Source organism: Glycine max, chromosome 9 (genome assembly GCF_000004515.6).
Source record: "Glycine max cultivar Williams 82 chromosome 9, Glycine_max_v4.0, whole genome shotgun sequence".
Classification (NCBI taxonomy): domain Eukaryota; kingdom Viridiplantae; phylum Streptophyta; class Magnoliopsida; order Fabales; family Fabaceae; genus Glycine; species Glycine max.
Window position 1 is genome coordinate 40,775,749 of NC_038245.2, and position 13,773 is coordinate 40,789,521.

The 13,773-nt window shown below is 36.3% G+C and overlaps 1 protein-coding gene across 1 annotated transcript; it reads right to left on the minus strand.

Annotated features, from left to right (window-relative positions):
• Positions 1-1,345: 1,345 nt before the first annotated feature.
• LOC100776995 (probable serine/threonine protein kinase IREH1) lies at positions 1,346-13,547 on the minus strand. Its single transcript, XM_006587397.3, has 18 exons — positions 12,584-13,547; positions 10,275-10,339; positions 9,946-10,128; positions 8,478-9,857; positions 7,910-8,082; positions 6,978-7,218; positions 5,413-5,505; positions 5,190-5,330; positions 5,002-5,094; positions 3,636-3,840; positions 3,218-3,303; positions 3,002-3,090; positions 2,749-2,800; positions 2,581-2,637; positions 2,311-2,484; positions 2,151-2,228; positions 1,636-1,820; positions 1,346-1,550 (listed from the first exon to the last, which is right to left on the minus strand). The coding sequence occupies exons 1-17, from the start codon at positions 13,299-13,301 to the stop codon at positions 1,740-1,742; spliced, it is 3,909 nt and encodes a 1,302-aa protein (XP_006587460.1). The 5' UTR covers positions 13,302-13,547; the 3' UTR covers positions 1,346-1,550; positions 1,636-1,739.
• Between the last annotated feature and the right edge of the window lie 226 nt (positions 13,548-13,773).

Consider the following 13,773-nt stretch of genomic DNA (forward strand, 5'->3'; position numbering starts at 1 on the left):
AGTGATTAATGTGTTAAAATTAAAATTAAATCCTTTAAGTAGTATTCGAATTTTGCTCCTTAATAGAAATAATTTTTTATTAAATTTTATTTATTTTTCCAATCAAACTTCAGATTAGTTAGAGTTTTTTTTTTTCTTGAAGAATCGGAGAATTAAGACAAAAAAAAATGTAGGTAATTCACACCCACCCAAGCATCATAAGTGCTCATCTCTTGGGACAAGATTCCGATATCTTATAGACATCTTCATTTGCAAACCCATTCTTGGCAAGTCAATCTACACATGAATTTGCTTTTGGGAAGGTGTGCTCCAATCCTTTGAAAACATGTTTCTGATGTTATGAATAATAGTGATGGTGTGAGTGGGCGCCCTTGGCGACCATATTCACAAGGCCAGAATCTGTATGACAATTCACCCTTCTAAAGGCCTCTATAAGAGCGAACTTTTTTTTCTAGTTTCAACGTGTATTTAATGTTTTAGTCCTTTGAGAAGATTAATGCTCATTATACTTGTACACTGGTTGTTTTACAAAATTACATTCCTTAGGTCAACGGACCTCAGGTTACTCTGGTTCTTGCGGATTAACTACTTGTCTCTTCTCTTCGCCGAGCTCATCGCTATCTACCATGGTATTAAACTTGCGTGGCATAAAGGTATTAGAAACCTCAACTGTGAATCTGATTCTAAAGTAGCTCTTGAGCTTATCATGGGAGTACATATACAACTCATCCATGTGCTGCTATCATTCAAGCAATAAAGGGTTTCATGCAAATGGATAGGAATCTGATCTTCAGTCATACCTTGAGAGAAGAAAATAACTGTGTCGACTGGCTTGCCAAAATTGGAGCCCACAATGACACATCCTTTCGGCTTTGGAACGTTTGCCCTGCTGCTTTGGGTCCTTTAATTCTAGCGGATGCCCTAGGCAAGTCAGCAACTAGGGTTCGTTAGTTGATACAGAATACAAAAGTTACTTCATGGTATTCTCTACCATTATTACTGATATTATCGAATGACATCAAAAATTTTAGCACTAGTGAAATCAAATTGCTTTTGTCCTATTAGCATTACGTTCTAATCAAGCACTACGCTGCCAGAAAAAAAAGGAGTGAGGATTGAAAGTGATGTTTCCTTAGCTAAGTTAACAAAACCAACATTTCCTTAGCAAAGTTAATAAAACCAATAGGACTCACGGGGAACAAGTCAATGACATCAGCTTATACATCGTTTAGTGATCATTAAGGACGCAAGGTGTAAAAAAAGTCTCGAAAATGCTTGAAGGGGAGTTCAGAAAAGACTTCACAGCAGCATCTCAATTCTGTAAGTAAATAATATTACAGTGGCCTGAACAAAAAGGGATGTGTTCTCATTGCCAATAAAGAGCACACCACAGAATAATGTGAGCAACTGTGATCTGCATTTTTTAAATTTACAATTCTCAATTCATACACAATTGTGAATACCAATAACCGTAAGATTGAAACCCCCCATTGTTGCCCTGTAAACTAACAAGCAAAGAGTACATCCTGAACCACTTTGAACCTCTAAATCTGCAAAATCCAGTCATACAAATTAGGTGAGCAAGAAAACAAGTAAATAAAAAATGACGAATTGACAAGTAACGAGGAATCATACATGTACAAGGTATACAAATGACAAAGGTGTTTATGCCCCCAAAATTGCTTGGATCATAGGTCGAAAACCAAATTCTGAACTTTGACACAGGATAATAAATACAGCTATGCACTAGAGTTCGTTGCCGGGTCATCTTTCCATCCCTTGGTGAGATCATAGTTGATTGATGCAAGCTGGGAGAGATTCTGAAAACCCACAGGAACATTAAGCATGCAATATAAGAGAATATTTAGCTGAGTTGGAAATTATACCATAAGCCGAAGAAGGAAACCTTACAAAAAGTTACCAATCTAAATATCAACAGAACATATAGCACAGGCAGGGGAAAAAATATTAGCTTACTCATGAATAATAGTATAGTAAGCTCAGAGAAAAGCCATTCTTCCTATTCAACATGTTAAATCCCGCGTAGGTGACAAGAAAACAAGGGCAATAGATCATGCATATTTCATTGAAGTTAATTTTAATAGTTCAGTTAAATTATAATGAAATTTCATATGATTTGAGAGAATTACCTTAAAGGAGAAATTACTAAAAGAGTAATTGACAGATGTGCCAGAATCAAACTCGGTAAGACCCCCACATTCATCTCCCTGTTAACAAGAGGAAGAGTCAGCCCATAACATTTGATTTTAGTTAGTATTTTACGTTTAGCAATGCCTATAACTGAAATACCACTTCATCTTGTCGATTGCTCAAACAACTACTGCTGCCACTTAAGCTATCAGCATCACTAGAATCCTCAACATCACTTGCTGGATATACAAAACCATCAGAAGTATTCCATGAGTAGCGACTAGTGAAGTAACTGGTATCTAGAGCACTCTCAGAAGCAGGAACAAATGCAGCCTGCAAAACCAAGAGAAGCATTATGTGGTTCAGGATATCATGAGAGTGCAGTAAAATCAACAATAACATTCATCGCTCAAGTAAACAATTACATACTTTCTGCCTGGCAAGTGTGTCCCAGTTTATATCCTTGAAGAAAACATGTTGCTTTACCTGCATCATTAAGAGTTGATTAGTTTAACACTTGAAAGGAAGAAAATACAGAAAAAATAAATCATAAAAATGGATAACAAGGATCTGTATGATAATAAGAAATTAGATCACCTCTGATGCCCCTTTGGATCCTAGTCTTTGATTAGGATCTTCTGTCAATAATCTGAAAATTGAAAAGGACAGGCACAAAATGAAAAACACTCAGCTAATAGTTTGGTGCTTAAACAAGAATAATACCCAACGACAAAATTGTTATAACAACATATACAAGGAATCAATATTATATAGTATTTTGTTCAAAACAAATATTTTTTAATACATATAATAAGAACAATGATGTACAATTAGAACATAACACTATTACCGATCAATAAGATCCAGTGCTTCAGGACTCATCTCTTCAGGAACTGCTGGCCAAGGTATCTTACGATTAAGAATATTATCAAATATAATCTGCAGAGTACAAACACAAAAATAACATATGTCAGAGAGAACCCAACCATATAAAGGCAAAACTAACAGGAAATGAAACTTAAAAACCATTTATAAAATTCATCACAAAGAAGCAGGGTATATAAACCTGAGGGTGCTCTGCATTGAAGGGTGGAATACCAACAAGCAACTCAAATAAAATGACCCCAACAGACCACCAATCGGCAGTAAACCCTGTAAAATTTCAACAAATATTTTTTTTGTTGTTTCCAATAATAAATACATGAGTATTCACCATAAATAAAGTAGAATCATTAAATCAGCAGGCTACAATGACCAAAAACATTTCTATTTGACTTAATCATTTCACTATAAAGAATAAAGATCCTACAAGATGTTTTCAGCATTCTTAAGGATTTAATTCTAGACAGAAGGAAAATCATGCTTTCTGTAATTATTTAGTTAAAAGAAACTGCCCAAATGACAAAAGTCAAATCTATATTTTAAGAGATGGGACAAAACCAGAAATCAAACCACCTTAAACATAAAAATGGGACTATACGAACCATGTCCAGTTCCCAAAAGTATCTCTGGGGCTAAGTAATCAGGTGTGCCCACTGCAGAACGTTTCTCCCTCCTTTCCCTTTGATCCGCGGATGTAAATACATCAGTTTCATCTTCTTCAAGTAGTGATGTCCCATTCACTGCTGGACCAGACAGATCATCTGTGCTGTTGATGAGACCAACTTTAGAAAGCCCAAAGTCTGTTAACTGCCAAAGTAGACAGAGAAAAAAAATCAAGTTGACTAGCACACTATAAAACAGGATTACATGAATGTTGAAGTTGAAACTCAAAAGAATGCAATTTACACCTAAGAGGAGCAAAAAATTAGCCTGGTTCCAATGAGCTTTCAAAAAGAAATCTATTTTATGTGAGCTTTCTAGAAAAATAAAACAAAACTTATATGTTTGGATCTAATATAGAGTAATACTTTTTAAATGTTTAAACAGCTTCTCTATCATATATAACTATATAAGAAAGTCTTTTTAGAAGGAATAAAAAATAGCTAGGGGGAAAAAACCACAAAATAGCACAATTTTGTTTGTGCTTCAGTTTGAGACCTCATCCAAATAAACTAAAATATAATAAATGTACACACACACACAAGTTTGCAGAAACCTCTTTTACCATTTTTTCATGAGGAAAATAAATACTTTACATTTTAGTATTAAATATATGTTTGGGAGTGACTTTTTTGAAATAATCATTTTTTTCTTCAAAAGCTGTCAGAAAGCTAGTAAAAAAATTCTCTAAAATAATTGAACCAAATACATGGAATCACAACCTACAGGGATGGGATTGGTAGAGCCATCGAAAGAAGCTAATAATAGAAAAGATGTAAAACTCAATGATTCATCATATAGACATAGGCCCCAAAAAAACAACAAAATCACCACCAGACCACCCAAACAGGCTAACCTAACCAAACACCATAAAATTAATAGAACAAATTACACTTGCACCCCATGTTTTTTTCAAATAACACATAAGACCACTCCTTTTCAATACCTAAACTAACTTTCCTATATGTTTGAAACATTATTGACACCCCCTTGTATATTACACAAACACCCCCTACAAGGGAGGTTATTGTAATGGTTAAAAACATGAGGTGTTTGTGTAATTTCACAAAACATCAAGGGTGGTTAGTGTAACTTACTCAAATTAGTACTTAACTACTATTTTAAAATACAAAACTGTTGATATTAATCCTAAGAAGAAGAAGAAAAAAGACTAGCCATATTGCGTTGGGATTTCCATTACAAATTTCCAAACCATGGTTTTTGGGCAAAACTTAGAAGAGGCAACCTTCTCCCATGACCATGGTTTGGAGGTATGTAAAAAGAAATGCAAACACACTAAGTAGTTACCTTGATGTGACCATCATGTGCTATCAATAAATTGTCGGGCTTCAAGTCACGATGAACCACACGCAGTGAATGCAAATACTCTAATGCAAGCACCTACCATTGGAAAAAAACTGTTTTAGCAAATGTAATAAAGATAATTTTTTTCAGAAACCAGAGAGAGACAGTAAAGAGACAGAACCAATAATTACCACTTCAGCAATATATACACGGGCGACTTCCTCATCTAAGCAACCTAAATTCCTTAATAATGAATACAGGTCACCTCCATTAAGATATTCCATGACAAGATATAAGTTCTCGCGACATGTAAAAGAATAGAAGAATCGAACCTGATTAAGTTAAAGCTAAAATTAGAATAAGACAACATTTCTCAAAGCAGCATAGAATAATAAACTAGTTAGACCTGCTCACCACAAAAGGGTTGCGTACTGTAATTAAGATATCACGTTCTGCTAATATACTTTCCACAGCATTCTTACGGATCATATCTGCCTTCTTGAGAACCTATTAGAAAATAGCTCAATAGGGTAAAGAACTAAAGCGTAAAACAAGAAACAGAGACAAATTTACAACATAGTGAATTAAAGACATTACCGCAAAGCTAAGTTACCAAAATCTACTGCATAACCTTGGAACCGTAGAACCATTGAAAGATGTAAATAGTACAAAGTAATAAACAATACATGGAAAGAGTTTAAAGAATAATTCAATTTAGATTTTTTTCCAGTTAAAAAAGAAAAGTAATTAAAGAAAATTATAGAAATAAAAGGTCAGATATTATATTACATACATAACCATCCATGCAGCATGTTGAGCTATCTTAGAATGTGGATTTGAGCTTAATTCAACCCCAAAAACTAGCTCATAAGGTGAGGGTTTCCCCTCACTTTATACTTTATCTTGACCTTATCTCTAATCGATGTGGGACTTGGATTTTTTCCAACACACCACCTCATGCCCAGCACTATTGGGCTTGGTGCATGGATAATATGGTGGGTGGTCAATTTAATGGATCTAGGATAGGTTATGAAACCATAAACAAATCTCAAGAGAAAATTTGAAAACTGAATTGAGGTGAAAATATGATATTTTTCAACCCAAGGAATGAACAATTTACACCTCAGTTTATATAGACAGTTACATAACTGTAACTGTCAACTAACTCTAGTTAGTTAGTGACAGCTGTCCAAACAGTTTATCTAACTAACTGGAGCTTAGCCTTTACAGTTTAGCTAAGAAAAGACAATATCAGTCGAGTAAGTATACTCTTATAAGCTACCATAATTAGTGAAATATATAAAGATCAAATACAGTTATATGTGAAATTGATAGCATGTTCAGAAACAATTATATTTGGTAAAATGATCCTTTTTTTTCCAGAAAGCTCTCTCAAGATGCTGTCAGAAGGGTGGCTTTTGCCCAACAAGCATTCCAAACACTCAGTGGTAAGCTTCAATAAAACTCCAAAACAGATCATTCAACCTTGGTAACCCAGATTTTATTAAACAACTCTTCTACAATACAAGCCACAAAAAAGAACAATCAAGCATGATCTTGAAAATTTAGGACTACATTGCTTAAGGATTTGAGATACCAACAACTTAAATTTGAATGAGTGGAGAAAATTATCACACTCAGCACACTTAGCTTTTTATTAACACACACACACATATATATATATAGTACAGAGAAAGAGAGAGAGAGAAGGGGAAAGCTGCCTTTGGATAAGGATTAGACACTCAGCTTCCCACACACTCAACCTAAAGCTTAACATACACTCAACCTCACACATACACTCAACACTTTTTCCTACACAGCTGTCTACAATATAATACTTTAACACATGAAACAAACACAAGGACATGAATCTTCAATTATAGAGATATACAACAAATGGCATAACCATGAAATATGAGAAGGGGAGGAATAAGGGTTGAAACAGTAACCACCGAATCAGAAGCATAAAGTATATATACCTTTATTGCAAAAAGATCACCAGTTGTTCTCTTTTTAGCCAAGAAAACCCTTCCAAATGCCCCACGACTGATAGGTTTTATAATCTCAAAGTCATCAATAGAGGTGCGATCCCTTGAAGAATGGATTGGGCTTGTTCTCAAGCTGCGAACCACATCATCTTCCAAGATATCATCATCAACAGTGCTCTCTGTATCTATCTTTTCAACATCCACCATCTCAGTGAGCTGCAGATACTTCTCTCTACAAACCAAATTACAACTTATCAAGAATAGTCACCAAATAATTACAAAAGACAAATAGCAAAGTCCATGTTTTTAAACAGTATCAATTGAACTGCAATGGTGGATTGAACTTTGAAGTGGCCAATTTTGGAGAAAAAGGCATATAAAAGGCTTGGCATTGTGTGATCTTGCAATCAGGGTAGTGTTTTTTTAATTCCATGCTCTGTTTTAGGCAAATCCTCCTCCTTGATTCAGGTAAGGCCACTTTTAGTCCATGCTCTGTTTTCTTTATTTTTATTATTTTATTTGCAACTTAGTCCTCCCTTCTCTCACTTTATTAGTCAGGTACTCCCTCTTGTATATCATTCTCTATTATGCTGTGTTTTCCTTCATCAAAAACAGAACATTCTTTTTTATTTATTACATACTTTAACACAAATCAACAGATACGCCCATACTTTCTCACTTTACACATTTACTCACTGTAGAGGAATCAAATAACAGATAATTGGACACAAATATAGACATAGAAATATTATTATTTATTATGGCATATGATATTCTGGGTTCAGTTATAAAGTTAAAACTATCTGTAAAAAAAAAGAGTCTAACAAGAATTTACCCTAAAATTTATCCATTAAGAATTCATCTACTCAAGTTACTAGGAGTACTTTTCATATTATGCAACATGTATAGCAGAAAGAACTAACCGAATCAGCTTCTCAATACGTGTTCCAAAGGTCTCCACAGTAAGTGCATCAAATTTCCTTCTATCTACAACAACCCGCAAATCATCAAGACAAGATAATAAATATGACGTCGTGCGATCATCATCCAAAGGTGCATTTGCCACACAGCGCGCAATGTCAGCAAGTTCATTCATCTACAATAAAACAGGAATTTTGTGACAGAAATGCCAAAGATAAGATTTTTCTGACAAGAATATTATGAAACAAGAGTATTTGATATTTCTTTATGCAAATGCAAGACATGCCTCATTTTTTTGAAAATTCAGAACAGATACAGGCGTAAGCAAATTATATATAAAAAATCTTGTATTTATTTTAATAAAACATTTGTTATTGAAAATAGAAAGAAATAGTGCTTAGGCATAGTTATGATTACTGGATCATGTATCACTAAACATCATATTTAAACACATGGGGAGGACCATTTGATACAACATGCTGAATTGAATTGACAATGTCAGCCATTACATATTATAGGGCAATAAATTAGAAATAAAAGCATCTTAGAAAGATTTAAAAAGTGGCATGCCTGCGGCAGATCATCATGTTCAGAATAAGCACCCTTCCCTGCCAAGAGCAAGTCAATCTGACTTGTCCGTGGTGTCATCAATGGAGACCTGGGAGTCATGCTCCCTGCAGAGGATGTTGTCATACCTTGGTCAGACTTTGGACCAAAACGAGTTTTACATGACATAAGTGGTAATCCTTTTAGGTCATCCATAAAAACAGAATTGTCGGCTTCAGGGAAACAGTCAAGCATGTCCTCTGAGCCTCTGCGAGACCAATCACTAAGTTTAGGTGAAGGAACATCAGATTCTTCAGTCATACTAGAATTTGACACTTTTGCAACATCGGGACTTCCCACCATTTGTTGGGTATCCTTTTGTGTGCATGATTCCATCATCTTTTCTAGTGTATCAGAAATTCTGACAAGACGCTCATTGACACTCAGTCCCTTCTGATCACATCTATCAGCAACTGCACAAATCCTTGAATGATCTTCAACATGTGAAGTAGGAACATCCTCTTCACATATACGACAGATTATTGAATTCTCCTCGCTATTATTATTCTGCTGATCTCCCCAGTATCCCCAGGAAACTTTGTGTTGGTGTTTGGAAGCATGATCCAAGGAATCTTTGACAGGAAGAAGCTCAGATGGCTTAGCAGTAGAGAGATCCACATCGGAAGTGAATCTCTTATTATTTGATGCCTTTGAAGATTCAACCCTCCCATAATTTTGGTCCTTCAACTGAACAGCTTCTTTAGGGCTTCTTCCTGTTGGAGAAGGGAATTTCTTCCAAGAAGCCATTCGATTCCTGCCTGAAGAAGAGTCAAAGAGTTTTGCATTGTCATCATCAGCAGGAATAGATAAATTTTCTGGTTGCATAACATCTTTCTTCCAACCCATCATACTCTGCTCTTGACTAAAAGCTTTTTTCGATGAAGGCTTTAAGGCCTTTGCAGCACTTGAACTTTTAGTATCCCTTCCCACACTAGGAGGAATAAATTTTCCAGCAGAATGCAAGACTCTGGATTGACGGAGATTGAAAACAGGTTCATCCTCAGCCAAACCACTTTCCTTATGGAATTGCAATAATCGGGTACACCTTGTGAGAATGAAAAGCATTCGAGTGTGAAGCTGCTTTAGCATCCCTGGAGGATGCTCTTGACGCCTATCATCCAACTCCTGAACTATGCTTTCACACTGAAGCCAAAACTCACCGGATGAAGTCATAGCACAGCTCCTGGCCAAAACTAGCAAGTCCTCAATGGTCTCTTGCCAATCAGGATGAGTATCTGCATTTTTTTCAAGAATTCCAACCAGGTCTGCCGCAAAAATAGCCAGATCAGAGTTCACGTCTTCCTTTGCTTTATCAAATTTTGCTCTAATAACAACCAAAATCTCCTGCACAACAAAGTAAAGCACTTTTAATGTAATGCCTCCTATGACACAAATCATCAACTCAACAATAAAATGTGAAATGCAAAAGTACCTCAAGGTTATTTAACCGCCGAGGCTTCGAAAATGGAAAAGGCCAGACACCTTTCGAATTCAGCTCGTGGGAAAAACTTTTGATATCTGAAGGAAACCTCTTTCTGGGTGCACTAGTGACGCGTAATATAGCTTGAAAACGAGGAGATTCAGACTCCTTTGGGTTTTCAAAATCATATGCTGTCTGAAAAGGAAACAATTAAGTATCTTTCTGCCATTATAGATGAATAAACAGAATAAACAACTAATTCAGACAAAATCTAAGTTAATTGAAGTAATAAAAAAGAAACCAAAGACCAACACACACACACACCCCAAACCCAGTGGTACCTCTGGAGTACAAATATCTGCACTTTTTAAGCCTCCAGACTGAGCCCGTGATGATACCTGTTTGCCTGTTTAAAGTGATATCATAAGCAAAAGTAACATTTCAAGAAAAAAACTAACAGTTTTTCCAGATACTTCGGTATAAAATAAATTTGTTGGTCAGTAGTGGGTATATAAAACTAAACAAATAATAACATCAACTCAAAATTGACTCATCACACATCCCCAATTGGAATTTGTGTGCAGGCCCCTGTCTAAGTTTGATGTGTGAGGGAGTGAGCTTAGTTGATCTTGAGCTTAAGCTTGAGTGTGTGCTATTTTTAAAATTGCGTTGGCAGTTTCACTATTTGTACTTGTCCACCTCTAACTTATACTGCCTTATACTTGTGCGTAACCCACCAATATGGGACTATTAACAACACCCTTGCATTCATATTTGGCGCACATTACATATACAATACTTTACTTCACCAATACAACCATTCCATTAACTACAGAAACCAACAATAGATGAGCTTGCCAGGCAGAGATACAGAAAGGTGAAAACTGGTGAAATAGCTATACTACAACCAGCCACTTTCACTGTGTAAAGTTGCAACCAATATGATGTAGCACCAAGAAAGCTATAAGAAATTATAAGTTTAAATATCCACAAACCTCAATTGTTTGGTTTAATGTGTTGGTCTGGGTAATTGTAATATTTTAACTATATGGATTTGTTGGTACTTTAAGTAGGATCTATGAATCAAGATCTTTAGTTGTGCATGCTACAGCTTTAGTTGCATATTTTCCTTCAGTAATTATTGTTATTTATATAATTATATATTTATTTATGTTTCTTAGAAGCTGGTTATTTTACTAGGGTGTTAAATTGTGAACTACATCTACTTGAATAATGAGTAGTCCTAAATAAATAATAACCAGCTAACAAAATATAGACAGTGCATGAATAAATTATTGCAGGGAAAATGCCAGTCTCCCTCATTTGACGCTTCTCCCTGGATTGTGATGTCTAGTTCAAAATTCAAATTGCTTTTCAGTCAAACATGGTCAATGCTCAGGCCTCAGGGAACCAGGTAAAATCCAGAAAGACAGGCCAGTTTAAATTAAGGTAGAAACTGGTACACCCAGTTGATTTTTAACAAATCAGAAAAAAACTGGCTGATTTTTGTGATTTACTTTTTTTATTTTTATGCCTCACCAGTTTTTCCTACCAGACTGGTGAATGAATCACTGAATCAGTAACCAAGTCACTTGCATTGGTCAAACCCTGCTCCAGTTTTTACAAGTTACAACTAAGGTCCCAAACATTTAGAAAGAAATTCAATAATTCAGTCTCAGTGGTTTCAGTTATTGTAGCCCGCCCTATCTAGTGGGAAAAGGACTTCTGTTGTAGTTCTTTCAGTTTATAAAAAAAAGTAATATTTTTGGTTATTGTGTGTATTTTCCCAAATACTTCACCAAAAAATGTCATTTAGTTAATGAAATAATTAAATAAAAAACGTAGCAATATTATCCCCTTTAATATGATTAAAAGAAACATTGTGATACGTAGAATATATGAAAATACAAGTTAACTTCATCTATTGAGCTATGCAATTTTCTCTTTACTCAAGGAAGTCTTGTAGATAATGTCTTCAAATACATCAAGTTAATAAAATGTCACCCAAGTATGGGTGATTATTTCAATGAATGCTAATCATGTTTGAGACTGTATATAAAAAATTCATTCATCAATATATATACATATATATAAAGAAAATTCATTCGTCAACATATATATAAAATCCAGATAATCACAATGAAGTAGGGAGGCACGCAACCTTATTTCTAATACCGCCATTGTCCCTATGGCATCCATCACCAACAAAGACATATCCCACCCAAGCTCTATTGAAAACATTACTGATAATAGTTTTGAATTCTTAATACTTATAAACTAAAATTCAATTACAATTTTATCCCTCAGATCTTTACTCATGCCAAACACGAGAATAAAAGTTTAGTCAACTCCAATTCTGACAGTACTAAAATTGAAATAAGAACTACACTCAGCAGAACCCCTCATCCTCATTCTTTAAACTTCTAAGTAAAACCAAATGACACCAAGCCATTCTTCTAAAGCATATAAATATAGTCTAAGTATAGCAATGGCCTTAGCCCTTATGGGCACTTAATAACACTTCTCCACCAAAATCCTAATAAAACTATTCAATCAATGATCCTTTACTTAACTAATTAAAAAACCAATCAAAACAACATAATCAGAATCATTACAAAATCCACATATACACACAGAGTTACAGTTATACCTGCAGCTTCCGATGATGATTCTCCGTTCTGCAACCGCGACCGCGGCAACACGACCGGACTCTGCTCCCGCGACGGCAAGCTCCCCGACGTCGAAACGCTATCGGAATTGCTCCCGTTATCGCCCCAACCTCCGGTGGCGGCGGCACCGCCGACGGAATCCTCATGAAACCCCACCCTGCTCTGGTTCGCCACCTCCTTCTTCTTCCCATCGCCGGCGCGGGCACCGACACCCGGCCGGGAGAGGTTGCTGCCGCCGAGCGCCGCCGTCCCTTTCTCGCCCCTGAATCCGAAGAAGCTCTCCTGCGGCAGCGGCCCCGATCTCGTCTTGATCCTGTTCAGCCCCAGCGACGACGCCAGAATCGGCGACACCGACAACGACGACGGCGACTCCCGTCCCTCCGCCGCCATCAACTTCTTCGCCGCAGAATCCTTTCGAGAATCCGGCGGCGGCGTTTGACTTTCTTTCCCCTTGACCACATCCTTCTTCTTAGTTCCATCCTTGACCTGCGTCTGCCGGCACGGAGCGAGACCGCCGCCGCCGCCGCCGCTGCCGACGGCGGCAGCGGCGGCTAGGGTTTGATTCGCGGCGGATTTAGTTTTTTTCTTGTCGGATCTGGAAGGGGAATTGGAGGAGAAAGATCGAGGACTATTGGAGGACGCATCGGGGCTAGAAGAATCGGATTTCTTGGAAGAGAAGAACCTTCCCTTGAAGACCATGTTTGGAGAGGAACCAAACGAACCCTAGCACCATGCTGCTGAGAAGTAAGACATTGATTTTGAAGCTGAACTTAGAGAGAGAGAGAGAAAGAAAAGAAAAGAAAAGAAAAAAAGAAAAAAGGAGGGGTAGGTGTGATAGTGGTGATGTTCAATTCAAAGGGGATGATTGTGGACTCTGGAAAATGTGTACTAACTTTTTACAGAAAAACACTAGACATTTAGACATTAGACATTATTGAAATGACCTTGTTCAACACCAATTTTCGGATTTGAAGATTTTCTATGACCGAGACCTTAGCTTATTTTATTTTATTTTTCTTCATTTCTTCAAAGGCCTTTTTATTTTATTTTATCTTTTGGGTTCTTTGACCAAATAATGTAATTCCCTTGAGTGTTTGTTGAAAATAGGAAAATAAAAATCAGATAATTACAATTTTGGCACGATTTTGGTCAAGTGGAAATGTGGATTTGG

Bases quoted from the DNA above. Each gene is read 5' to 3' on its own strand.
- LOC100776995 (XM_006587397.3), bottom strand. From the start codon at position 13,301: ATGGTCTTCAAGGGAAGGTTCTTCTCTTCCAAGAAATCCGATTCTTCT. The intron at 8,083-8,477 runs GCATGCCACTTT...GTTTTATTGTAG, and splicing joins AACATGATGATCTGCCGCAG to ATGAATGAACTTGCTGACAT. The intron at 2,638-2,748 runs GTGATCTAATTT...TTAATGATGCAG, and splicing joins GATCCAAAGGGGCATCAGAG to GTAAAGCAACATGTTTTCTT.